At 42.1% G+C, this 27,865-nt stretch overlaps 1 protein-coding gene across 1 annotated transcript; it reads right to left on the reverse strand.

Moving 5' to 3' along the window:
- Positions 1-6,287: 6,287 nt before the first annotated feature.
- Positions 6,288-12,541, reverse strand: LOC118575458 (suppressor of cytokine signaling 6-like). The gene is given in 5 exon segments (XM_036176011.1): positions 6,288-6,528; positions 6,530-6,918; positions 6,920-7,767; positions 7,770-7,836; positions 12,320-12,541. Coding segments are annotated over 5 exon segments (1,767 nt in total).
- Positions 12,542-27,865: the final 15,324 nt, after the last annotated feature.

Consider the following 27,865-nt stretch of genomic DNA (forward strand, 5'->3'; position numbering starts at 1 on the left):
AAAATCATTTTTAGGAAGCGAATGGTGGGAGTATAGAATGAGGTGACTTCAATTTGGTAGGCTCCTCTGTGGTGACATGTGAAAGCTCCTTAGCCAGGCATGGTAGTTAGCACTTAACTAACATTTCTGATATTGAGACTGAAGAATCACCATGTCACATTAAAGTCACTGAGAAAAGAAGAACCGCTTTTGAAGTCCTCAGGAAAAAAGGAGGAGGAGTCCTGCTCTAACGTAGATGTGAGAAGAGATGCCTGGAAGTAGAATCACTTAGAAAGTAACAATTCTGCTTATAATTACAACCATCGGCTGAAGTGTAGATAGATCTGTTCCTCCAAATCTTTAAAGTGAAACTTAATCAATATGATGGGGCTGGAAGAGAAAAGTCAGTTTAAACTGAGTTCATGAAGATCATGCATGTAATTAATGTCTTCCTTCCAGACACCTTACTGGTGCCTCCTACAGTGTAAGGTCACAGTGAGAGGATTGCCTCTGCCACACCCCGTGAGATACAACATCTGACAAAACCTTGCTCTTTGAGTTTCCTGTTCCCAGAACTGTTACGAACAATCTTCTATTATTGCTATGTCACAGATGCATTTTGTTTTGTTTTGTTTTTTGTTTTTTGAGACAGGGTTTCTCTGTATAGCTTTGCACCTATTCCTGGAACTCACTTGGTAGCCCAGGTGGGTCTCCAACTCACAGAGATCCACCTGGCTCTGCCTCCCGAGTGCTGGGATTAAAGGCGTGCACCACCACCGCCCGGCCTGTCATTCTTTTTCTAATAGTCCAAAGCAAATAATCTGACCCAAGAACTGTTAATGGGTTTGCATATGTGGTGCAATGCATTAGGGGTTTTAAATATATCATTCTGTCACTTACACATGCACTAGGAAACAGGCTAATGCTGACAACCAAAAGGAGTGGGGCAGTGCACTACAGACATGACAATGTGGAGGTATGCAGCCACCTAAGGTTCCTCTGAACCTAAGGCAGGTGAGGTATCAAAGCTCTATTCCTCTTCTGCAGAGGGAGGCAGGGTCTCTCAGGGAGATTTGAAGCCCTTTTCAGCTATGACTTACTTTGAGGCCTGCACAGAAGTGAGCTTCAAGCATACGAGTTTCTTCAGCTTCTATTGACTCATACTCAAGAAGGAAACAAGCCCAGAGACTCTGAATACTAGGTGTGGACCCACTCCACACAATGACACATGCCCTCACCTTCCTCTTCTGGTCTGGGATTGGCCTTTTGCCCCTTGTCTAAACAGCTTGTGTCAAGTAAGCTAGGGAGGCAGCACCAGACCCAGAGAGCTGAGCCAGGCAGCTTCAAAGATCATTTCAACCCACAGGCGAGAGAAAAGTACAACACATATATCTCCATTTCAACAAGTGCCTTCAAGCCTGGCAGGGGAGATACATGGAAGCCTGTGGCCAGCGAGGTCTCTGATACATGTGGAATCTTAGCTTGGGTTCAGCTGCACCCACTTAGGAAGTCTAAGGATTTGTGGTTCCTATCCTATGTCCTGACCCAAAGGGGAGATACACTGTTCCTTACTGGCTGATGTTCATTCTCAAACTCTGTGTCTATATGCTGATTTGGCAGGTGGGTGTTGGGTGAGATGGGGGAAGAAGAAGAAAGTAACACAGGAGGAGGGCAATTGAGGAGGGCAAATGCCCACCCACCCACTGACCCTATTTGCATAAAATACTGAAATCTTACAAAGGAGAAGAAGGAAGAAAAGTAAAATCAGAGTATAACACTATCTAAAATCAGAACCATAGTTCAGAAAAAGACGACCAAATTCTGGGTGAATAGATTTGTTTCCTATTCAACAACGAAAGAAAGCTTCAAACCCCTTATCATCAAAACACTTACAATATAGACAGAATAACTCCATCTTTGGTAGAACATGATGGGATAAATATTGTCCTTTACACAGTGAGTGTTAAGAAAGAGAGAAGGTTTGTGACACCAGTGTGGTATTAAAGTCTACACAAACATCCAAGGTTTAGCAGAGCTGTATGAGCAAAAACTGGCTTCCTTAAACATAACTACTTTTGGAAGTCACAAACAGATTTTGTTTTCTACATATTTTATAGTTTATTTGGATAAGATTTTTGTCTACACAGATATTCACATCTGTGGAAATGAAAAGAGCACATCAATTCCTCTGGATCTACAGCTACAGACAGTTGAAAACTCCCCCGTGGGTGCTGGGAACTGAAAAAGGGTCCTTTGCAAGAACATGAGTTGCTAGGAATAGCTGAATTATTTCTCCAGCTCACACAAACTGAGTTTTGAAAAAAAATTTCTTCTTTCTGTTCTGTTTAATCTAAACATTGATTTTTTTCTCCTTTTCTTACAGCTTCTGACAATATTTTCTGCCCAGTCACACTGAGACATGTTTTCTTGATGTTTTCCTGCTGGGATGTGCTTGGGGCATGGGCCTAACTTGAACCCCAGTTACCAACTTGTCCAAACAAAAATGAAACCAACATAGCAACAGTATAGATATCCTGTAGCATATACTGGACTGTAGGCCTTTTGTGGCCTCACATAACTTATACATCTGTTTTAAAGCCTGGACAGGATGCAGTCTTTTCCCAGATATAAAACTCCAAATATTCTGCTTTCTTTTTTCTTTTCTTTTTTTTTTTGTTGTTGTGAATGAAACTTTTATTTACACACTGTATCTAGAAGCAGATACATAATTTTTTTTATACAATTGATTTCCAAAAAATGTGCAAGAAGTTACTATAATTCACTTACAAACCAAAACACTTATTGAATCAATGGACTTTGGATAGTCCATTCTGTGGTGTTCTCAGTACAAACAGTACACACCTGATTTAAAACGTACAAAGTGTAAACTACAGCAATCTGGATTGCAGGTATTAATTTCATAGCACACCAACTATGAGACTCCTTTACCCCAACATGAATACATACAGTTAGGAAATTCTAAGACCTCCTCATCCTCTCTGGTTGGAGAATTTGGGCCGTTTTTCAAAAAAGTACAGATTTGCCTTATTATATTATGACTGATTAATAAAAAGGACGTTATAAAAACTTTACAGGATTAAAAAAGTATTAAATCAAATTTTTTATTATTAACGTACCAATACCTTTATAATTTTAAGGTTATTTGTGGAAGTGGCAACTGCTCATTAAAGAATATTCAACAGAACTATTGCTGGTAATGTCATTCATTTTCTAGTTAACACTTCACATTCAATGAAAGAAATTCAGAATTAAATCAAAATATACTATTTTGAATCATTCATAAAAGTTTCTTTCATATATAATGTGAAATGCACAGCAATTACAGCTGGCATTCCTGGAAGCACTTGGAGATACTTAGCACTAGGAGAGAAACTGCATAAACCGGTGAGATTTCAGTAACTTCCATCTATACTGGCTCAGAAACTGTGACATACACTTTGCTTTTTCTCCTTAATGCCAATGAGTTAGCCTTTTTGGCACCTGATTTTATTCAGCCACAAGACGGTTGCCCTATGTAGCTGGTTTCCTTAAAATTATTTTTCAGTTCCATGGTTATTTACTATAATATTGTGACCTAAATTTCCAGATTATTGCAGCATGTAGAAAGAAAACAGTCTTCCTTAGAGAAAACAAGGTACTTTTCAAGTACTTTCTGTAGTTCTCATATTTATAAAAATGTGGTAAGTGTCTTAGGAAGCCCCAAAGTAACTTCCAGCCTTCAGCAAGTTTAGTAGTGAAATATTTGAGTAAAAAAACTTGAGTCACTTGTTACAAATGGACACAGTTTTCCTGCTTGCTGTTTTCTTGCCTTAACCTAGGAAATTTAAATGTGCAGACATAAGAACAGCTTACAGGTTGTGTTTGTATTATCTAAGTTCAAAGAAACTCAGAAAGTTAACCAACTTCTATCTAAGCCAAGATACAAGACAAGGACTTACTCTTTCTCTTTCCATTTTTAACAGACAGCATCCTACAAAGCCATTTCCCACTGTTTCTTATTTCTGTCAAATGGATGTCTTGGCTACAAAAACACAAAAATACTGATAATACACCTTTCTGTGAATAATAATGCTGAATCAATAAATGCTAACTTTTATTCATAAACTAGCAGAATCTGATTATTTCAAATTGAATTAGGACAGGTCATATTAAGTATGGAAAGTTGTTTTTTGTAATATTAAGTATGAAAAGTTGTTTTCTGTAATAAAGATTGCCCTAAAAATAACACAAAATTTATTATTGGAAAGATTTAGATGATAATCAGAATACTCTTGACATTTAATGGGTAGATCTAAAACACAGGGCACCATGAGAAAGAGTAGGAAACTAGCTATGTTCATGTGAGACATGTTGGGGACAGTCTAGCGACCCTTGTGAGCCATGATCTTGAGAACATGTGCATATTGCTGAGACATGAAGCCATCTTGACACTCACCATCAATATGGTGACTATGTGACACCTGGCATCTAACGTAGATGCAGGGACTTTCAACTCACCCTAGATATATTTTCAGTTGTTTAAAAACAAATAGTTTTTCAAAAAATAGTTAAGTGTCTTGCATTAATTCGATAACAAGCCTACAACTCTGCAATAGTTCTTACTCCAATAGCTTATAATGAATGCTTGTATTATTACAATATACTCCATATTTCATCATATTAGACGAAAGACATCAGAAAATGAAAATCTTTGTAATAAGGTCCAACCAATATTCCATCAAAAGTAAGTACTTTGCTCCTTAGAAGTCAAGATGCCGTTAACACTGTAACACAATGGCATTGTGCTTTTTCTTGTAATATCTCAATTCTAACCCTAGAAAAATAGAGAAAAATTTAAAGATACAGATATGTTTGGATGACAAAGCAGAAATTTTGACCTTAAGACCTTTACCCTTGTGATTTTTTTTAAAAGCAAGTGTAGCTGGAAATACTTTCTGAATGGAGCAATCTTTAAATATTTTCACTTAATAGTTATAGTAATACCATTGCAGAACTCTGAACTTAACAGTCTATATTCCAAAATAAGCTTTAAAACTTGGCACATCATTCTCTAACACAATGATAAAAAAACTAGAGATGCCAAGTTACTTAAGAATTAGCATAATTAGCATAATCTTCAAGGGGCAGTCACAGCAGGAAACTATTTTTGCATATCTGATATGTTTTTACAGTTTTTCTTACACAGTGCATCACAATTTCCAATTATTTAATCGATGTCATCAGCGTTGTTGTGTTGGGGCAGAATGGTCAAACCCAGCACACTGTCATGACTACACAGAAGAAAGATAAGTCTATTTCAAAATAACCTTACTGTTCAAATCAATTTACAACTTTATGTACATTTTAATGTAAGAAAATACAACTCATTTATGAAACTTGTTTTGTCAAGTTTATGGAAGAAAAATATTGACTAAAGAAATCATAGATCAAACATTTAACTGAAAGAACCTCTCTCATACACACACTCATACACACTGCTCACAAGAAACCAGGGATATCTCACTTTTGTAACAATGGTTTGGACTTTACAGGGCTTTAAGTTATGCCAATTTGTACGCGAGCTTAATGACAGAAAAGGCAACAATTTCTAAATTGGGTATATATTTGTTTACAATTTTAATGTAAGGTCATTTGTCAAAAGAGACAAACCACAAGATGAAAATGAAGGCAAAAGAAAAATACAAAACAAATGATCACATCCTTAGAAAATAATTTAGAAAAGTGTTGTACAAGATATGTTGCAGATTTACATTCCATTAACCAAGATAGTGTCAATTCAGAATTATGAATAAATCCTTTTTAAAGTGTGAGACTTAAAAAAGTCATTTTTCAGTGTATATGTAAATATGTTTTACCCCACACATTTATTCAACTGGGCCATTTAACGTCATAGCAATTTTTATTCTTTATGTTTCATTCTACTTTACTTAGGGTTGAATACACATGAAATGTGCTTTAATGCATAAGAATCACAGTGGATAGGAGCAAAGGACTGGGGGGGGCATTAAGGAGAATCTGGTCATTCACATTGTGATTATTCTGCACATTAAAGAAAGATAACTCACTTCTAGATCCTCAAGACTCAAGACATGCCTTTCCAATGAATCAAAATAAACTCAAGACACCTTGCAGACACTTCCCCACCCCTGAACAAACTGATGACCCATTCACACATAAAAACTGAAATAGTTATGGCAGCAAAGACTTCAATGGCGATGTAAGTCTGTAAACTGTACTCCAGTCTTGTTTCTGAACCCCGAAGTGCAAGAAGCAGGGCTCCTAATCTCTCAGCAGTGCTTCTCCTGCAAATAATCCTTTACTTTGTTTGGCAGAGGCAGTTTCTGAATTAAGTCTATTCTGGTGTACTGATGGATAACAAAACGGCACAGGAACTGCAGAGAGCGCACCTGCATGAACCGGGACACTGGATTAGTCAGTCTGACCCGGTAAGTCGCAGATCCAGGCAACCGTGACCTTGAATAACAAAATGCTCCGTTTTCAGAGTCCCTGATTGAATGCTCAATTAACTATAGATGTATGCCCTTCTACATCTGGCTGTTCGTAAAAGCTGAACCTACCATTCGAGTGCTCAATTCTAATGTGAAGTGTTTTACCATGGGAACAAAAGCTCAGGCTTAAAAGGTAACGGTCATCAGAACTATCCCGAACAAGAAAAGAACCATCAGGCACGTTTGCCAGCTTTCCCTCTGCCTCCCAGCATATGATAGGACCCCAATACCACCCCTGTTTTGCAAGCTTCTCCAGCTCCTCCGTAAAGTCTGTCACAACCATGGGCCCACTGCTCTGCACCGACTCATAAACTCTTGAAACGCCAGGTGCAGAGTTGGGATCGAAATTGAAATGACAGCGCACACTTTCGGCCATGTGCATGTCCGGGCCTGAGAGGCCACTGAAGTTCCCTTTGGATTGGGTTATTCTGCATTGGAGGTAGCAATGGTAAGAGGGGAGGGGCATCGTCATGACCTGCTCTGGGGTTCTGCAACATGACTCCTGTGGTGCCAATCAACAAGTTGTTCACCGAAGAATCCACAAGGATCTCTGGGGCTAAAACCAGGTCCTGGTCCACCTGACTGTCATCTTCGGAGAAGGCGCTGGCCCCTGGCAGCACGGCCGACACCTCCGTGGGCGAGGACGTGTCCAGGCAGCAGCTATGCGGCCCTTCCAGAGGGCACATCCCCTCTTCTAAAGGCACGGGGTACTGAAGGTAGTCCTGAGACATGAGTCTGATAACTACAGGCGTGTGTTCCTCCAGAAGGAGGCGCAGATCCCCGGGTGAACCAGGGCTGCAGCGGGGCTCAGGGCGTGGCTCTGGCTGCAGCTCCCGCAGCTCCTTGGGCTGCAGCTCCCGCAGCTCCTTGCGCACACCATTTGACAGGGCCTTCACCCACATCTCCATCTTGTTGCATGTCTCCTCCGAGCTGGTGGGCCTCAGCGGCCAGGGTGTGGGGCTGTAGTGGTGGCTGCACAGTGATGCAGAATGGATGGGCCGAGGGGCACGCACGTCCTTGAGGCCTCCAGGTGCTGAAGACAAAGAGAAGGTGTCCTCGACTGTGGGTGCAGTCCCACCCTTGCCCTTCTGCTTGGCAGACAACCGCCTCTCCAAGGTGCCCATCAGGCTCTCGCTTTTGGACCTGTTCTTCCCTTTCTCCTCCTCACTGCCAATGTTGCAGCTGGCCATGTCCTTGCCATAGCAGCTCCCGAATAAGGAGTCATCTTTCACGAAATCGCCAGCGAGGGACTGGGCTGAATGAACTCGGTTTCATCTTTGCTTTTACTCAGGTTGAAAGATTCCCGGAAGGTTTTCAAACTAATTTTCTTCAGTGTGACTAGTTACCTAATCTAAACAGGTCAAATTCTCTCTGGAGCAGCTGTCCCCAAACATCGGGAGGGGCTGTGATGCTTCATGGATGAACTCTGCCCAGCTTCATTTAACATATGGAGCCATTTTCTAAAGGCAAACCCTATGGAGGCATTTTCACAATTTAGAGTTCCTCTTCCCAAATAACTGTAGCTTGTGTCCAGTTGACAAAAATCTGATGAGCATACTACCATTCTCTCATACACCATGAAAACCCTGCGGCTGCCGGCTCCATTTCCTCCCGGCGCTGCCAGCTTGACTGCCAAGCTCGGCCCTCCTTAGGCCGCTCCTCCTTCCTCCTCTTCCTCCTGGGCTGTGGCCCAGGCAGGAGTGGAGCCGCCGCCAATATTCTGCTTTCTACTCAAGGGTCATAGATAGTAACAGTGGCTGCTCTTCTGCAAGATGTGTGGCGTCCAACATATGGCAAGGTCCCAAGATCACTTTAATTATTTCCATGGGTTTCCAGGAAACGATATTGCAGAAGCCAGGGAACAGTATGCTTCAGCCACCAGGTAGAGATATAACCCCATCCTCGACTTGCACTCCAAACGTCTGCTAGACCTCAAATTCATGAGCTGTGATGAAATCTAGTGTCCGGGTTTTCAGCTACTCTGCACTGCGAAGGTCAGCCAGGATAAGAGGTCCCTAGAGATGGCATACTGGCACATGACCTTCAAACCCTCTAAGGGCATGCCTGTCAGCAGCTACCAGCACAACATCCTCCGCGGATAGCTTCCTGGTGTGTAATGAAGCCCACCCTTCCAATGAATACTTGTTGGTTCCAGGTCAAGGATCTAAACACAATCCTTTTTGTTCTCTTTCATTCCGCGTTCAAAGAGCTCTGAAAACTGAAGAGTGGAATGATAAGGCGGCCTTGTGAGTCTGAAATTCGTGGCCAGCCACACACAAGCAGCCATCTGTAAACAGACTTCTCACACAGCCCTTTCAGACCATTTTACAGCCTCATTCAGAAACTTTGAGCAAAGGTGTGATGTTCTGTCCAGAAATGCAGAAGGAGTTGGAATCATAGACGACACTCACTTTGTGGAAGAGGGTGAGCTCAAACTTATCCAGAAGCCCAAGGGCCTGGGACAAGAGCAAATCTCTGGAAGGATGCACTCTTTGGATCTCCATCCTCCAGTCTTACCCTTGCAGGAAAATACGAACTCTTTGCATCTCCATCCTTTCGGTTTTATCTCCTTTGGCATTTAAAATCCTGAAGCGGAATTTTGTCCAAAATTGACCTCTTTCAATAGTTGAGTAACAGTAGGTAAACTGACAGGCGAGCTTTGCATTTTCATCTACCCTTTTGAGTACACTCTCAAATCCCATTTTAGATTGTCATTGGCTCCTGATGAGAAAGTTGGGCTTTTAATGGCTTTCCTCATTTCCTCCAGGCAGACAGGGAAGTTGTCGATGGTCCACATGTGGGAGAATTTCTGGGAACTGGTGTGTATGAGGCCCTGGCTTTCAGCAGCAGGGTGCCAGACCATTTCTGTCGGAGGTAGTCTGAAGGTCATTCGGAGTCCAGAATGAAGGACGAGGGTTTGTACTTTCCCCCACCCTCATCAGACACAGTGATCAACATATTTCCTATTTTAGGTTTGTGTTTCACCCTCTCTTCCTTCTTTTAGGAGCCTGAAATCTTGATGTTCTTCCTGAAATTCTCTACCCAGGTTTTAATATTAGCTCCAGAGAAGACTGTCTGGGCTTCTAGTGGTCATTACATTAATCTGTGTCTTTCTGTATTGAGTCTTGCGCTAACAGATAACTAGTTTTGATTATCATACACAGCTTTTGGGTAGTCTGGAACATACTGTATGTTCTTATTTCAAGGAATATACTTTGCTTGCTGGGGTCAATCTTCCACAATTGAAGGAATCATGTCAATCTCTACATAGCCATTGTTTACTCTTTTGATGGCGTTAGAACAACTCCCGTCATTAATATTATCAGGGAAAAGGTTATTTCCTCACCTTGTCAGGGGTCTCAGTACTCACTGCAAGGAGGGATGCTGGGTGGTGTGCAGGAATCTGAGTCAGGATGCCTCTGAAGGGGGCTTTCTTCTTCCCTGCCTGTGATCCCCTCCAGACCCACAATCCCTGCAGGATGGCTCCAACCACTGCCAGTGGTGGTCTCACCCCTCCTCCTCACACAGTCCTCCTTGGAAAGAATCCCAGATCCACTTAAGTGTGTGGTTAAGAATCTTCTAGATATTTCTCAATCCAATCACTTTGATTGACAAGACTTAGCTTCTCAATACCTTATACTTTCCTCTGTCTCCATCACCTTAGAACACTGAACTCAGTCTGCTGGTCCTTTCAACGTTGTACATTATTCTGGTTTACAGGGCATGCAGAATATATCCCAAAGATACAGAAGTGGGTTTGAGATGGTTCACCTCCTGTAAAGTGAGCAGTAAAATGTTCCCTTCACGTCTCCCCAGTTCTTCTCATCTTGGAGAGACTCACTATGTCTGGAGGACACTGAAATATGTTTGCCAATTAAAACAGCTCAAAAATTTCAGGGCTCTTTTCCCTTTAAGTTAGGCTGCAATGATGCTCATGGTTTTGCTAAACAAATTCCTGTAGCAATTGGCTTTGGAATTTAAGTTCTGTTGGTGAGTAAACGCCTCACGGAATGGCGCCATGAACAGGGACTAAAGAAAAAAAGCGACCCAAGACAAATGAACAGGGACTAAAGACAAAGGAAAGCCATAGCAATATTTAGTTTTATTGCAGAGTTTTTGGCAAAAGTGTGTTGTCAGATCCTGCCAGCTGGGGAAGAAGAAAAAAAAAACTGCTAATGAACAAAGCTAAAGCCAGTGGGGTTGGCACAGTAGCCCGTTTTCCTGCCAGTCCCGGGTTGTTAGATGGGGCTATGCCGTGTCCACAGCTGCAAAAAGAAATCTCTGAGAAAAACTTTCCTATCAGAAAGGGCCTTTCTGGGGAAGCAGGAAAGCCAAAGCCAAGCTGCATCTGCAGTTGGTCTACCCAGTCAGAACGCTGTCTGGGGAAAGAGCCCAGCCAGGGCAGAACAGGACTATCCAGGAGAAAAGCTTTCTTTTCTGTCAGAGAAAGCATCTTTCAGAGAAAAGCTTTGTTTCCACTGACTCCCGCAGAGGTGAGGTGAGGGAGTGCAGCCCTGAGGGGTTGATTGCCTCAGGCGATAAGCTCTATCAGAGAGCAGGACAAAAGAAAACAGTCCACTGGGGATTTGGACCAGGTCAAGGCCTGATGCCAGCTTAGGGATGGCAAAAACCTCTCTTGCTAAGCTTGAGTTATGAACATAAAACCCACAGTTCCCCAGAGTTTTCTTGAGTGTGAGCAGCAGGAAATATTAGATAGAAGGATTTAGATTGTGGAGATAAACAAATAGAAAATAAAGGATAGCCTCGAGAGGGCCTGGAACCTATTCCAAGGGGCCCTGTCTCTGCCCCAGGGTATTTGTAGAGATGCCAAGGGGTGGAGCAAAAGACCTCCTCCCCCAGCACAGCCAAGTGCAGACCATCTCAGACACCTGAAGTCCAATCATCCTCTATGCAGACCTGCTGGGTAAAGCCACGAGGAATCTGAAAACGGGCTCCCAGAGTGTGGCATCTGCTTGAGCAGGGGATCTGTGCTCAAATTTGAGGCTTGGACATGGCAATGAGAAGGGGAGAAGGGTGTTAGGGATGGGGGAATGAGAGAGCTGGGGAGGTCTGTGGGCAGGTGGCCTGCCTGAAGTTCTCATAACCAGAGTGGCCTCTGGTTGAGAAGTCAAACAGAATATCCTACTCACACTTTTCCCAACTCCTCCCAGGGCCTTCATATGTTCCTATTCACCCGACATTATGTCCTTTCTCACTGTTTTTGAGAAACAAATTATCAAAACCAAACAAACACAAAAAACATACACATAGCAAAAAATTTATGAGGCCAAGACAAAAAAATTATAAAATGAAAAAAAAAAAGAAAAAGAAAAAGAAAAGAAAAAAAGCCGGGCAGTGGTGGTGCACGCCTTTAATCCCAGCACTAGGGAGGCAGAGCCAGGCAGATCTCTATGAGTTCGAGGCCAGCCTGGGCTACCAAGTGAGTTCCAGGAAAGGCACAAAGCTACACAGAGAAACCCTGTCTCAAAAAACCAAAAAAAAAAAAAATATATATATATATAACATGAGTCAGAGTTGCTGCATGACTTCAAGGGAATTGTGTCCTCCAGACTTGAAAGGACGATGCATATACAAACTCTTTTTTAAAAACAACAACAATGAATCACATACCATTTCTGTATTCATTTGTTCTTTGAAATGGGGTCCGTGTATCCTAGGATGGCCTCAGACTCGCTATTTAGCTGAAGAAGATCCTGAACTCTTGACACTGCTGTCTCTATTTCCAAGTGTCAGGACAACAGGCACATAGCACCTTCCCAGCCTTTTTTGTTTGTGAGACGGGATCTCACTGTGTAGCCTGATTGCCTCTGACTCATGGTACTCTGCTGGTGGCCATGACAGAGGAGCTGCGGGCAGCAGTAAAGCTGATGGAACACAGCCCAGGGGATAACAAGCTTCTCTGGTCCATCCTGGAGAGGCAAAGCCCCAGCAGGATTGTCTCCAGAATGCTCCTTTGCTTCTGCTGTGCTTCCTGCTGCCTCCTGCTGCCATGTTCCTGCTGCAGTTGGCATGGTGTGATTGCTATATGAAGGGACCCCATTGTATCCAGTATAGTGTGATTCTAGTACACTATGTGAGGGGATCCACTGTATCTAGTATAGTGTGATTCTAGTACACTATGTGAGGGGATCCACTGTATCTAGTATAGTGTGATTCTAGCACACTATGTGAGGGGATCCACTGTATCTAGTATAGTGTGATTCTAGTACACTGTGTGAGGGGATCCCACTATATCTAGTACAGTGTGATTGTTTTTTAATTAATTAATTATTTATTTATTTTTCTATTATCAGCTTGATACAGTATAAATTCTTATCCTAATAGTGGAATGTTTCATTGAGGCTTGCCCAGTAATTGAGTGAAACCAAAACTTAATGTAAGCCACAGTCATCCTATGGTCCCCCATGCTATATAGCCTCCCTGGTTCTGTGGGTTGCAGTCTGACTCTTAGAGACGGTGCCAGCATGCACAAGGGCTGTACTTGTTCAAGACAGATGGGATCCAAGTGCTTATAAGGGGCAGTGGATATGGGCTCCTAACCATACTCATAGACAAGACAAAGAATTACAGAGTGGCTTCATATGAAATTAACATTAAAACTCAGCATTCATTCTACACCCCAGTGACAAAATTGAAAAAATAAATCAGAGAAACAATTCCTTTCATAATTGTCATAAAAACACCTTGAAATCAACCTAATCAAGAAAGTCAAAGACTTTTATGCTGAAAATCTTCAGGCACTGAAGGAAACAAATTGACTGCAACATTAAAGCACTGAAAGACATCTTGTTTCCAGGGATTGAAAGAACTAGGATTGTGCAAATGAGTTAAAAATGTACTGCCTGCCCCTTTTGCCCCCTTTTCCTCCAAGTACAGCTATCTGACCACTGGCAGGTCAGCAGCACTAGTTATTGAAGACCCAGCAGTGGCCTACATTATTATTATTATTATTATTACTACTACTACTACTATTATTATTATTATTTTATTAAAATATTTAATTACATCAGCCATGTCCATCCCCTGTCCTCCCCCCTCCCGCCCCCACCCCTACCTTCCCCACAACCCCTCCCCTCCATTCCCATCTCTTCCAGGATCAAGACACCCCTGGGGATTCATTTAAACCTGGTGGATTCAGTACAGGCAGGTCCAGTCCCCTCCTTTCAGACTGAGCAAAGTGTCCCTGTGTAAACCCAAGGTTCCAAATAGCCAGCTCATGCACTAAGGACAGGTCCTGGTCCCACAGACTGGGTGCCTCCCAAACAGTTCAAGCTATTCAATTGTCTCACTTATCCAGAGGGCCTGATCCAATTATTATTTTTAAAGGATTTTTTTAAAAATTTTTTTAAAAGATTTATTTATTTATTATGTATACAGCATGTATGACCAGAAGAGGGCACCAGATCTTATTACAGATGGTTGGGAGCCACCATGTGGTTGCTGGGAATCGAGCTCAGGACCTTTGGAAGAACAGCCAGTGCTCCTAACCTCTGAGCCATCTCTCCAGCCCCAACATTATTTTTTGTATAATAGTTAATTATTGTTCTTCATTTCTCGAAAAAGATGAGTGATCTAAGGCAAGATATGGTCTTAGGGATGAAGGATATTAACTTGCAGGCACTATGGTTTGAAAGTCTGGGTTACCAATGTCACAACACAATGCTTTGTCTACTTTGGGTGGAGAAACAGAGACACTGGCCTACTGAGGCCATAGTGATGGTGGTAGCTTCCACTGCACATTTCTGCCATATCTGCAAAGGAACGGCACCTGTGGCTATACAGAGGTATGGGTAGACATCAAGCACTCTGCCCTGATTTCATGGAAGAGCTGGTCGCTGAACTCAGGAGAGATGGCCCCACCCCTCACACGTGGCTTGAAATTGCTGGCGCTGATTGTCTGGTTATAAGGGAGCTGTCTGTACTGCTTGTCTGATGGTGGTAGTTCCAGTGGCCTGGCCTGGCTAGCTCAGCCACCACCCAGGTCCATATCCTGGGACTTGGGTTGAGAGACCAACATCTACCCCATCTATTATCTGATGGTGTGTGTAGGGATTGGTCCTCTGGAATGATAGCTGCAGAATCTCCATGACTCAGGGCAACAGCAAGGTACTCAAGAAGAGTTTCAATGAGGCCCAGTGATGATGCTGGGCCAGGTGCTAGAGGGCTTGAATCAGACCAATGATTCATTGTAATGAACACTTGCAGATGGGGCTGACTGTACCATGACACCCTGCAGCTCCCAATGCCTCTAGGAAGAATGAAGAGGTGAAGGAGAGGAGGTCAACATGGAGGAGGAAGGTGGTTTTCTTGTTTGTTTTATTTTTAACTAATGTTTTGGGGTGGTCTCTTTGGGATCTGCACCTGGACTGGTAGCAATTCTGTGAAAACAAATTGTTTATTTGAAGTACATCTAAGCATCTGTCTGTGTCAAACCATCTCTCTCTCACTTCCTGAATCCATCAACTATGTGTCACTTTTCTGAGTGAGATGAAAAGTAGAATCTCTTTGGCATTTCCAAGGTATTTTCGATTGAAAACTATGTCTGCAGTGGTTTAAAAGCACAGAGATCATGCTGTTTGAAGCACGATCTTATTGACTATACAATGGTATTATACTAAGAGAGGAAAAATGTTGTCTCTACAGTTGTCTTTCAAATCCTTTACACTTCGTGGCATGGAAGACATACTGGCATGAGATAATTTGGTAACCAGGCAACCTCACTCAAATCCATGTCAAATTAATGCCCAGGTAACTATGCTAAAGGACCTTCAGAGAAACATTTTTCAGTATTTTACAGGAAGTCTTTGAGAATGGACAATTAAAAGATGTGTTCTGGAAAGAACACATCATATGGGTATTTGGATGGGTTTACAGTCTGAATACATTCTTTAAAAGCAGAAATCTCAAGATGGTGTTGTTGGTTAAGTGGCGCTCTTGTGGCTGGCTGCTGCCTGTGGCAGCCATGCTGATGGAGGAGAGTGCTGGATGTATTGGTGATGGAAGAATCACGAGCCATGGTTATCTTTCTAGAGCTTTATTGGGAAGAGAAAGGGAGACACACACACACACACACACACACACACACACACACACACACAGAGAGAGAAGCCAGAGACCGACAGAGAGAGAGAGAGAGATCGGCGCAGAGGAAGGTGGAATATGGAAGGAGAGAGTGGTGGAAAGAGAGGACACAAGAGAACACCCGCTTTTAGGCTGGGACCACTGGTCCACAGGCTGAGGAATAATAAGGACCATAATTCCTTCACAGGGTGTTATACCAAAAAATTAGAGTTCACAGGAATCGAGTCCAAGAATGAAATGTCTTCAATACTGCCCAGTAAACTCCCTTATTCGAGGTGGTGATCCACACCCTCAAAAGGTCTACATGTCCCCAGTTGTGAATACAATCACAACTAGAGTAGAATCATATCAGCCTGAAACCATGATACTTGCAGTTTCCCCTCATGATTGCCAGTGTTAGAGCCTGAAAACAGAATTACTCAAGTAGTACCAGTAATTGACTCTGAGCCATTTGCACCCTGTGCCCTCCTCCTCACTCTGTGTCTCTCTTCTCAAGTCCAACAGGAAATCTAACCAACCCATTTCAATTCTTTGAAATGACTTCAGCCCCACCCAGGTCCACCAGAAAGGAACCCATCCAACAGAGACCATGGCCAAAACTCAGGTATTGTGTCCTGAGGGGGCTGTCTGATAGAAAGAAGGAAAACTTCACATGAATGGCTCACAGTTGCATCAAAAAGGTCATTAGAGGAAGAAAAAACCTTAGGAATGGACGTGAGTAAAACAATTCCATGAAATTTCAAAAAGATCTAAATAAGCTTCGAAAGCAGGATACATTAGGCCGTGAATATTTGTTCATCATTCCAAAGTCCACCATCTAAACATCCACAGAAACTTTAATAGGAAATTACTAGCAAGAATAAAAATTGACCTACAACCTTTTTCTACCTTTCCCTAAAAATTCTATTACAAACAAATGGATATGCAGATATTCCAATAAAATTTGAGGTTAGCCCTTTTGGGACGTCTAGGTTTTAACCCACATTCAGGAAATCGATCTCATAATTCATTCCCAACCTTTAATTGCCTGAAGAATTTCTCCAAAAAAAAGATTACTCACCCACCTCACTCAGCCACACCTGAAGATACATGTAGGAAACCTAGAAAGATGCCCAAATTTGGAAAAGGAATTTCTCATCAATGTCCTGTAACTACTGTTATTGATTTTTTCATCTTTTTTCCCAGATATAGTTAGGGAATCAGGCCTCACCTATTCCTGGTGGAAAGTCTGATGGAAGTCTCTCAATCCCTGGTTTCTGGAGGAAGGAACTTCAGAGGAAGAATTATGAGAAAGATCCAAAAGAATATTGAAAAGAGATATAAAGAAGAGGAAAGATCCATGTTCAATTTTAGGTTAATTGAGGGTTGATTTGGACTGTTATCAAAGTACATAAGGGAGTTAAGGAGGTTACTAATCATGAGGAAGAAATGGCTAACTCCTTGCATGATAGTAAATTGGATGATCAAATCTTAAAATTGCTAAAATAGACCAAAAAAAAGGAAGTTGCCATACTAACAATAAATTCACAGAATTAGAGGATTTAAAGGCAAACACAGTAAAATTTGTGACAGCTTCAGCTTATAATCAATCTATCTTTCCTTACAAACTGCTGCTCAATTAAGCCCTCCTATTGTTCTTTGTTCCTTAGGGAGAACTTGGTAGTTCAGATAAAACTGTAGCTTTAAGGACCTAATTGAAGGAAAATGCTAAACCATTATCACATTTAAAATAAGAGGAAAAACTTTTACAGGACTGGTTGATGCTGGAGCTGATGTCTGTAATATAACTATAGAAAAATGGTCAATGTATGGCCTATCATGGGGGTAAATTCAACCTTGATAGGATTTCAAAATATGAGTGCTAATTAAATCAAAGTGCTATAAAATTATAATACATAGGTCCAGAAGGCATAACAACAGTACTACAGCCTTACATAAGTTGTGTTACAATTCATTTATCTTTGGGGATGAGAATATGAGGGAACAGGAGCTGGGGGAGGGATGGAGTGGGAGAGCAATGAAAGAGATATCTCAATAGAGGGAGATATTATGTGGTTAGGGAGAAACCTAGTGTTAGGGAAAATCCTAGGAATCCTCAGAGACAACCCCAGATTAGACTACTAGCAACAGTGGTGAGTGGGCCTGAACTGGCCTACCCTGGTAATCAGATTGGTAAATAACCTAACTGTCATTATAGAGCCTTTGTCCAGTAACTGATGGAAGAAGATGCAGAGATCCACAACCATGCACCAGGCCAAGCTCTGGGAGTCCAATTGAAGAGAAGGAAGAGTGGAGGTGGGGTAGGGTGTCAAGACCATGATGAGTAAATCTACAGAGACCAAAGGAACTCACAAACTTTAGACAGACAGCTGTGGAACTTGCATGGGACCTGACTAGACCCTCTGCATATGAGACAGTTGTGCAGCTGAGTATCTTTGAGGGCCCCTGGCAGTGTGATCGGGATCTATCCCTAGTACATGATATGGCTTTCTAGATCCCATTACCTATGGTCAAACACCTTGCTCAGCCCTGATGAAGTGGGGAGGGGCTTGGTCTTGCCTCAACTGAATGTACCAGGCTTAGCTGTCCCTCCATGGGAGAATTTACCCTTTTGGAGGAGGTGATGAGGGGTGGGGGAAAGTGGGAGGAGGGATGAGAGGGAGATCTGTGGTTGGTATGTAAAATGAATAATTAAAAAATATGGCAAACTGAGATACTTTATTGGCTTGTGGAATGTTATTACCACCATGTGGCTGATGAAAGCTTTACAGTCTGGTTTATCTATGCCCTGAGCTATTCCTACATTGACTTTTCATAGTGTTGTATTGAAAGGATTGTTTTTATATCATATATATTCATACTGACAAATAAACAATCTATTTAGAACTCTAGAAGAGAGGTGGCATTATACAGTCCCTTCATGTTTTCTACAGATATAAAGGAAAAACAGGAGACATTTGTGTATCTAAAGAATTCTTCACCACTATCAAACTTACTTATTTTACCCACTAAATTGTCTCTACAGGTACTATAACAAAAGAGGATAAACCTTTAGAATGGGCTTATTTACCCCGTAAAGGATATAAAATACTAACTGCTTACTTCACTCTTCTTGCTCCATTAGCAAATCAGGGGAAGACATGAAATCAACAATTATATGGATTTGATCCTTGATGTATTATATTACTATTAATTAATAAACAGGTGTTAAAAGTGTTACAGATCTGTATGCATTTTCAAATTTCATTTGCAGATTATTATGGAAGGATATGGAATCACCCAGTAGGCAAGCTATGAGATTTTCTCATATGAATTAAATTTGTGATTACAAAAATTGTCCAAACTTTTCCCATTCAACAGGCAGGTAGTGTTAATCATATTGGCTGATAAGGAGACCACTAACACAATTTTTAGCCAAATCTGAAGCAAGCTTAATTTTGATTTGGGTCCATCCAAGAGATGGCCAGCAACTGCCTCCTAAGTTGGGTTGAAGAGAGCAGCCCTCGGTCCATTATCTGGCCTCCTTTAAGGAGCGATATCACGAGGAGTTGCAAAGCCAGCTTCTAGAAGGAGACAACAGAGAAATAGGAAGTACAGGATAATCAGAAACACCACCTCTGCTCACCGTATGACTGGAAGTGTTAGTTAAGTTGAGGGTATTCTCAAAAACGAATCAGATTCATGGGGTGGGGCAGGCCAGGCCCCCAAAACAGACTCCAAAACAGCAACTTGCCAGGCGGTGGTAGCACAAACCTTTAATCTCAGCACTCGGGAGGCAGAGCCAGGTGGATCTCTGTGAGTTCAAGGCCAGCCTGTGCTACCAAGTGAGTTCCAGGAAAGGAACTGAAGAACCTGACATTAACCTGCACACCTATGAACATGTAATTTTTGACAAAGAAGCCAAAAGGTGCAATGGAAAAAAGAAAGCATCTTCAACAAATGGTGCTGGCATAACTGGATGTCAATGTGTAGAAAGCTGCAAATAGATCCATATCTGTCACCATGCACAAAACTTAAGTACAAGTGGATCAAAGACCTCAACATAAATCCAGTTACTCTGAACCTGATAGAAGAGAAAGTAGGAAGTACTCTTGAACACATTGGCACCAGAGATCACTTTCTAAATATAACACCAGTAGCACAGACACTGAGAGAAACAATCAATCAATGGGACCTGTTGAAACTGAGAAGCTTTTATAGAGGAAAGGACACAGTCAACAATACAAAGCAACAGCCTACAGAATGGGAAAAGGACTTCACTAACCCCACATCTGACTGATATCTAGAATATATAAAAAATACAAGAAATTAGACATCAAAATGCCCAACAGTCCAATTAAGAAATGGGCTATAGAACTAAACAGAGAATTCTCCACAGAGGAAGTTCAAATGGCTGAAAGACATTTAAGGAATTGCTCAACATCCCTAATTATCTGGGAAATGCAAATCAAAACGACTCTGAGATATGACCTTACACCTGTCAGAGTGGTCGAGATCCAAAACACAGAAGACAGCTTATGCTGGACAGGATGAGGAGCAAGGGGGATTCTCCTCCACTGCTGGTGGGAATGCAAGCTTGTACAGCCACTTTGGAAATCAATATGGCGCTTCCTTAGAAAATTGGGAATCCATCTCCCCGAAGACCCAGCTATAGCATTCTTGGGCATATACCCAAGGAATGCTCAATCATACCACAAGGGCCTTTGCACAGATATGTCCATATCAGCATTGTTTGTAATAGCCAGAACCTGGAAACAACCTAGATGCCCTTCAACTGAAGAATGGATAAAGAAAATATGGTACATATACACAATGGAATACTATTCAGCAGTGAAAAACAATGACATTATGAGGTTTGCAGGCAAATGGATGGATCTAGAAAAAATCATCCTGAGTGAGGTAACCCAGACTCAGAAGGACAAACATGGTATGTACTCACTCATAGGAGGATACTAGATGTAAAACAAAGATGAGTAGACTGCTACACAACTCCAGGGAGGCTACCTAGAAAACGGGACACTAGGAAAGACACGGGGATCACCCAATGACAGAGAAATGGATGAGATCTACATGAACAACATGGATGACAGTGGGAGTAATGAAGGGGAAGATTTGAGGGAAAGAAAGCTTAGGGGAGCAGGAGATCCCAGCTGGATCAAGAACAGAAAGGGAGAACGAGGAATAACAGACCATGATAAATGAAGAGCACATGAGAACAGGAATAGGTAGAGTGCTTGAGAGGTCCCCAGAAATCCACAATGATATATGCTCTGTAGACTGCTGGCAATGGTCGAGGGAAGGCCTGATCTGACCTAGTCTGTTGATCAGATGGCCAAACACCCTAACGGTCATGCTGGAACTCTCATCCAATAACTGATGGAAGTGGATGCAGAGATCCTCAGCCAGGCCCCAGGTGGAGCTCCAGGTGTCCAACTGTCGAGAAGGAGGAGGGGCTGCAAGAGCGTGAATTGTTGAATCCAAGATTGCAAAAAGCACAGAGACAAACAGCCAATCGAATGGAAGTACATGATTTATGAACCAAAATCTGTGGAGCCCCCAGCTAGATCAGGCCCTCTGGATAAGTGAGACCATTGAATAGCTTGATCTGTTTGGGAGGCGCCCAGGCTGTGGGACTGGGACTTGTCCTTGGTGCATGAGCTGGCTGTTTGGAACCTTGGGCTTACACAGGGACACATGCTCAGCCTGGAAGGAGGGGACGGGACCTGCCTGTACTGAATCCACCAGGTTTAAATGAGTCCCCAGGGGTGTCTTGGTCCTGGAGGACATGGGAATGGAGGGGAGGGGCTGGGGGGAAGGTGGGAGTGGGTGCGGGAGGGGGGAGGACACGGGAACCCATGGCTGATGTATAAAATTAAAACACATAATGATAATAATAAAAATAATAAAAATAATAATAATAATAATAATAATAATAAAAGAAACCATAATGCAGTGATCTCCACCATTAGTTCTAAGTGAACATGGTATGTAATTTACTTCCATCAAGTGTGTGATGAAAAATAAATGAAACATGATTTCTTTTTCTTGAAAAAAAATTAAAAAAAAGCATGACACACCTATCTGTAAACCCAGTGGTGGCAAAAGGATCGTAAGTCAGCCTGGGCCACAGAAGAATAAAGAGAAAACAACACTTAAATGTCTACTTTTACTGAATTGAGGCTCCAGGGACAGGACACAAAGCAGATACTATTGTGTCAAGAACAGTGACCTTCCTCCTTCACCATAACTGAGTGTATTTCTTTGTTTTATGAAGACAGTCTCTCACTCTGTAGTTCAGGCTGGTCCAGACCTACTTTACTATGAAGCCCAAGTGGGCCTTCATTTTACAGCAATCCTTCCACCTCTGCCTCCCAAATACTGGGATTCAAGTATGAGGTAACATGTCCAGTCTACTAACAAATTCTATTTCTTTATCTAACTGATTCCTTTATTTTATTGTCTATTTCTATATAAGTTGTGCCCATGAACAAAGTTTTTCTTTTCATTTACTCTCTACATGCGTATCATATATCTATATCTATATATATATAGATATAGATATAGATATAGTTTGTTTGTTTTTCGAGACAGGGTTTCTCTGTAGCTTTGGAGCCTGTCCTGGACTAGCTCTGTAGACCAGGCTGGCCTCCAACTCACAGAGATCCACCTGCCTCTGCCTCCTGAGTGCTGGGATTACAGGTGTGCACCACCATCGCCTGGATTGCATATCATATTCTTATTAAGTTAATTAAAGATTTTGGAAAGTTTTTCCAGGCTCACATACTTAAGTAAGTAAAGAACCATTTAAATACTTGCAATAAGTTATTCAAATACAGCTTTCTCTCACAGGAAAACACTTTCCCTTAAACAGAAATTCTCCCACCTTTTGGTATTGAGACCCTTTTATAAGCTTAACCATTACTGATGTCCTATTTGTTTACGTACTGTATCCTATTAATAGTTGCCAAATGGAAAGGGGAATTTAAAAATACTTAATTTTAGAAAACAGGAATACCACTGCATATTATCAAAACCTTTTCACTTAAAAAAACTTCCAGAACAAAAGAAAAACTCATAAAAACAGAGTCACAGTTTTACATTTTTGCAAATCTCTTTCATAGGAAACCAAATCTGCACCTACATCCAATGTGTTATGGTACCGTATGTCATATGGCCTCTGGGAACCTGTTCATGAGAAAATGCTGCTGAAAAGGGCAAGTAATGCCTTATGTCACAAGACTATGTAGACTTGGTAGTCACTCTGAAAGTGCTGCTCCACCTGATGTTAACTTGCATATTTAACTACTTATTAAAGATTTATGAACTAGAAAAGTGAGCAGGAGTTCCCAGGGTAGCCTCCTGCTCTGTTTTCTGAGCAGTGCTCACTGTGCTGGGTACTCTGCATGTTTCCCTTTCATCCCCACCAATAGTTCTGGGGCACTGCTGCTCTACACAGGAAGTGGGTTGGCTCCTTCCCTTCTTCCTCAATCTCAGGTGCTTAGATAACAAGCACTTGCCTCCACACCCAGCCATCGCTGACCACTCTTACAAACTGGAAAATTGATGACAGCTAATGATGGGGTCAGGGCAACCCAGACCTATACCTTTAGGCCAAAACCTCAAAAATACCCTTGAGATACTTCAAAACCAGCTGAGCTTCATACAGTGTGTTTACAAGGATCCCATGGGTCCTTAGCTTGGAAATTATATTCAGTGTGAACACAGCCCAAGTTTCTGCCAACAGTATCACAAACTTGCTTTTCCAGCCTCCCTGCTACAATGCTTGGTGAAATGACCTGCAATCAGTTGCCTGAGATTCTGGATGAGGACCAAGTGATACAAAGAACCAGGGACAGTACAGAATGACTCTCAGAGGTGGCGGCAGGAATGCTTCAAAGGCAGTAATGCAACAGTGTTGCTGAACACCCCAATGCAGGTAGTACATCCAGGGTACAGCAAGAGTCCTCCCCACTTTATCTGAGCCATGATTCTAACCCTAACTCTGGGCTGTACGACCTTGCAGTCTGGCTCTCCCACCCTTCAGGTCAAACTGAGATTTCCTGTATCTACTCCAATTCCTTTTGCTTCAGTCAATGAGACCCTGGTCTCAGGCTCTGGAGTACAAACTCAATGTAATGCACTCACACTGTCTCGTTTAATTTTCATGGCAAACATCTGGGATGGAACTATCATTAACCCCATTTTAAAGATCAGGCTACAGTGTTTAGAGAGGTTACTTTGCCTAATGTCCCAAAGCTCATTAAGGAGTCATTATCTGTGAGACAATAATAACCAAAACTAATGACATTCATAATCTAATGATATCTGTGATATTTCCCAGTGGCTTCCTGGCTTTATTATATTCATTAATAGGCTGATTTCCAGAATATGAGCCCTGCATAGGGAGCTCGAGGGTCCATCCCATTTGGTTCCAGAGAAGAAAATTCCTGACAGAAATGGGTTGAGGAAAAAGTCTCTCTGGGGATTTCTTGCTCTGGTAATATTGTGAGACAGCTAGGCTGCTCAAACTGGGGGGGGGGTTCTTTCTGCTTCAGAAAGACCTTCACCTCCTTTGGCAATGTTCCTCTAGAGACTTTTCTATCGAAACCACCATGTAGGTAAGACAGACAACCGGGAACTGAGCAGGGGTCAGCATAAAGAAGAAACCAAGTGTCTGCTTTTCTCTTTTGTTACAGTGTAGATTAATCACCCCTTCTTCAGAAATTACAGTTCTGTCAGAATTCAAATTCTTTAAACAAAGTATCAGTAAAACAGTATATGCTAATTTAGTATCCAAAATATCCCACAAGAGAACCAGGGAGTAGAAAAGGTTTGGTTACTTTTATGTGTGCAGAGTTTTCTTTCTTCATGCTTCATTTGTTTTGTTTGTGAGATATGATTTAATGAATAGGTACTCCAAGATAGCTTGTTCTTCACTACATATGTAATCCAGGCTGGATTGAACTAATTCCTTCTGCTTCAGTTTTCCACATGATGGTGTATAGACAGAACAGCACAACACTCCCAAGAAATTGCTATTATCTAAACCATGAGGCTGCGACTACCAGGTTCATACAGAAAGTGACAGGTTGAAAACAGAAGCCACCTGTGAAACATAAACTGAAAGTCTGGACACAAGCCCAGTCATTCTCCAGCACTGCAGTCTCTTACCAGCTTACCCCTGAGAAAACAATTATGGGCACATAAAGGAAGACTTCCGCTCCTTCCACATCCAGCAAAAGAGCAAGCTTTCCAAATTCATCAACCACCAAGCCACCATGGATTGAGCACCTAGCACGTACCACATTATGCTCCCAGGTCTCAGTGTGAAGATTTAACATTAATACCAATTAACAGAATGGTGACAAATTCACATCCAAGACAAGCAACCTTTTATTCTAACTATCCAATTAAAACCTCCATCAACAAGTTGGTGTGTCTTCAACTAATGTTTTAATGACATTTTAAATATCATTTTAAAAGCCCACATTATTGGCTATAGTGCTCCATAAGTATCTAATTTACAAATAATTAATGTAAACATTACCCTAAATTTATACTTATTTTATTCTCAGATTTTATAACTTCATTCTTTCCTAACTACATTTCTTTATATTTAAAAAAGAAGAAGTAATTTATCAAAACTTTTGATAGTCTATTGACAAAAGGAGCAGCGTTGAAGAAAAACTGTGGATCATTGCTCTCAACCAAAACATTCTACATAACAAATTCAAATGCTTTGAGAAAAAAGTAACAGCATGGCTTACACATTTTTCAAGCAAGTAAATACAAATATTCTAAAAAGCAAGCTTTTGGCTCATGAACAAATGTTTTGAAAACAATCTAAGCATTATCTACAAATATTTCCTATCCTTAATTATAAGGCTAAGTAGAACATCTTGACCAAAAATAACTGACCAGTTGGCTGAAATTAATGTAATGGAGTATGCACCCTGATCAGTTTTATGCACTAGCAGAGGAGAAAGGTAAACACTGACCCGGCTGTAAACCCTTCCATCTACACTGGTGACCTGTCTACATGGTACAACAGTAGCTGAAAAGGTGGGAGTAACCAACCACTACCTGACTGGATGCAAGACCCACTCCAAGAGAGGAAACCCAGGCCTGACACTGCTCAGGGAGTCAAACACCTGACTAGACAGACATGATCCTAGAGGAAAAGCATATATTATTCTTCTGCTAACGGTCTACAGCAATAAAATGACTCCTAACAACACTGCTCTACCCACAGATCGCTATTTTGCTTGGCTATCATCAGAGACAATCCCACCTGCAGTAGACAGGAACAGACACACAACTGGACAATGCAGAGATTAGGACCTGGGAAAACCCAGTCCTAAATGGGATGCCTCAAGCAAATCCCACCCCTCAGGGCCGAGGGAATCCTGGGGAAGAGAAGGTAGACAAAGCCAGTGGGGATGGAGGATGCCAAGGAAACAAGGTCTTCTAAGCACAACAGGACTGACACATATAAGAACTCACAGAGACAGTGGAGGGATGAACAGCATGTACACAGGTTCAAGTCAAACGATGGTCTCAATATTGAGAGGAGAAGGAGCCTAGAAACTATCTCCAATTCACAACTGCTTGCAAAGAAAAAATTAAGTTTTCTCCACAGTCTCTCACTGGGTATACAAACCACACTGAAAGGCAGGCCCCAAGGAGCTGGCCAACTCAAAAGGAACTCAACTCAAAAGGAACTCAGTGGTATTTGGGGAGATATTTTTCTCATGAGCTTTATCTGAGCATCTACTTCTTCTTCTTTTTTTTTCTTTTTTTTTTAACTTACTGGTTGTTTTAGTCAGTGACTTACTGCTGTGAAGAGACCCCACTATCAAAGCAACTCTTGTGAAGAAAGCAGTAAATTGGGGCTTGCTTGCAGTTTCAGAGGGTTAGTTCATTAGTTCATTATCATCATGCTGGGAAGCTTGGCACCTGGCAGGTGCCAGAGCAATAGCTGAGAGCTACATCCTGGCCCACAGGCAAAGAGAAAGACTGGCCTGGGGTGGGCGTTTGAAATCTCAAAGCCCACCCCAGTGATAAATTTCCTCCAACAAGACCATACCTCCTAATCCCTGGTGACTAAGCATTCAAATATATAATCCTATGGGGGCTTTTTTTTTTCCAAGACAAGGTTTCTCTATGTAGTTTTGGTGCCTGTCCTGTAGAGCAGGCTGGCCTGGAACTCACAGAGATCCACCTGGCTCTGCCTTCCAAGTGCTGGGATTAAAGGCTTGCACCACCACCACCCCTCATGGGGGCCATTCTTATTCAAACCTCCACACTGATCTTTTGTGTGTGTATTATTGCTACGCCCACAGCTGTGACACCTGTGTAGCTGTAGCAAGTATGCCACTGAGCTGGGGCCCAGCAGCTGAAGGGTTGAGGTTGGAGCTTCCCGGAGCGTGGCCTCAGGCGGTTCCCCCACAATCAGCAATAGTCATGCAGCCTGAGGATCCCAGGAAGCCCTGGAGAACGAAATGGCCTTGACGACAGTCCTTGTTGGCACTAATCACGATCTTTCTCTGTATGTCTTATCTGTGTCTTCTCCAGTTAACAGCACAACCAGTACAGGTCGGCACCAACATGACTGACCCAGGTCACCTGTACCCGGAGCACCTCCATTTATCAGACCAGTGTATAAGGAAGCTCAAAAGACTTCCTCAAATACATCTCTGGGGTCGTTCCTGTTTAGAGTAGAGCAGCACGAGCTCTTGTCAGAAACAGCCAGAGAGCCCAAAAATGAAAGTAAAAATGAAAATGTTACGAGGGAATAAACATAGCATGCCAGACCCTTCTAGAGAGAAAGAGTTAGAAAAAATTCCCCAACACACACTTCCCGGGGGGTATACACAGTACTTCTTAGGAGGGAGCTGATGGACAGCCCCTAGGTGGACCCCCAAAGGTGGAAGTTACCTAGAGCCGCTCCCATATACAGAAAGTTATGATAAAGTTGGGAACAGATGGGTAAATTATGAAGAACGGTTTGGAAAGCAAATGGGCATATGATAGTAAAATATAACCCAGGCTGGCAAGAGTTTGGCTCCCCACAGATGTGGTCACTGGCGCGAGACAGATTTCACAAAATTCTGAGATCATGCCCTCAGACAATAGCCACAATGTACTCCCGCTGCAGAAGTGATACACAAAAATAGATATGGATGTCTCTTGTTATTGTTTCTTGCTGATTCTGAGTAATTGTAATAAATAAATGGGGATCCCTCCTTTCTTGG

This window comes from Onychomys torridus, unplaced genomic scaffold, assembly GCF_903995425.1.
Source record: "Onychomys torridus unplaced genomic scaffold, mOncTor1.1, whole genome shotgun sequence".
Classification (NCBI taxonomy): Eukaryota; Metazoa; Chordata; class Mammalia; order Rodentia; family Cricetidae; genus Onychomys; species Onychomys torridus.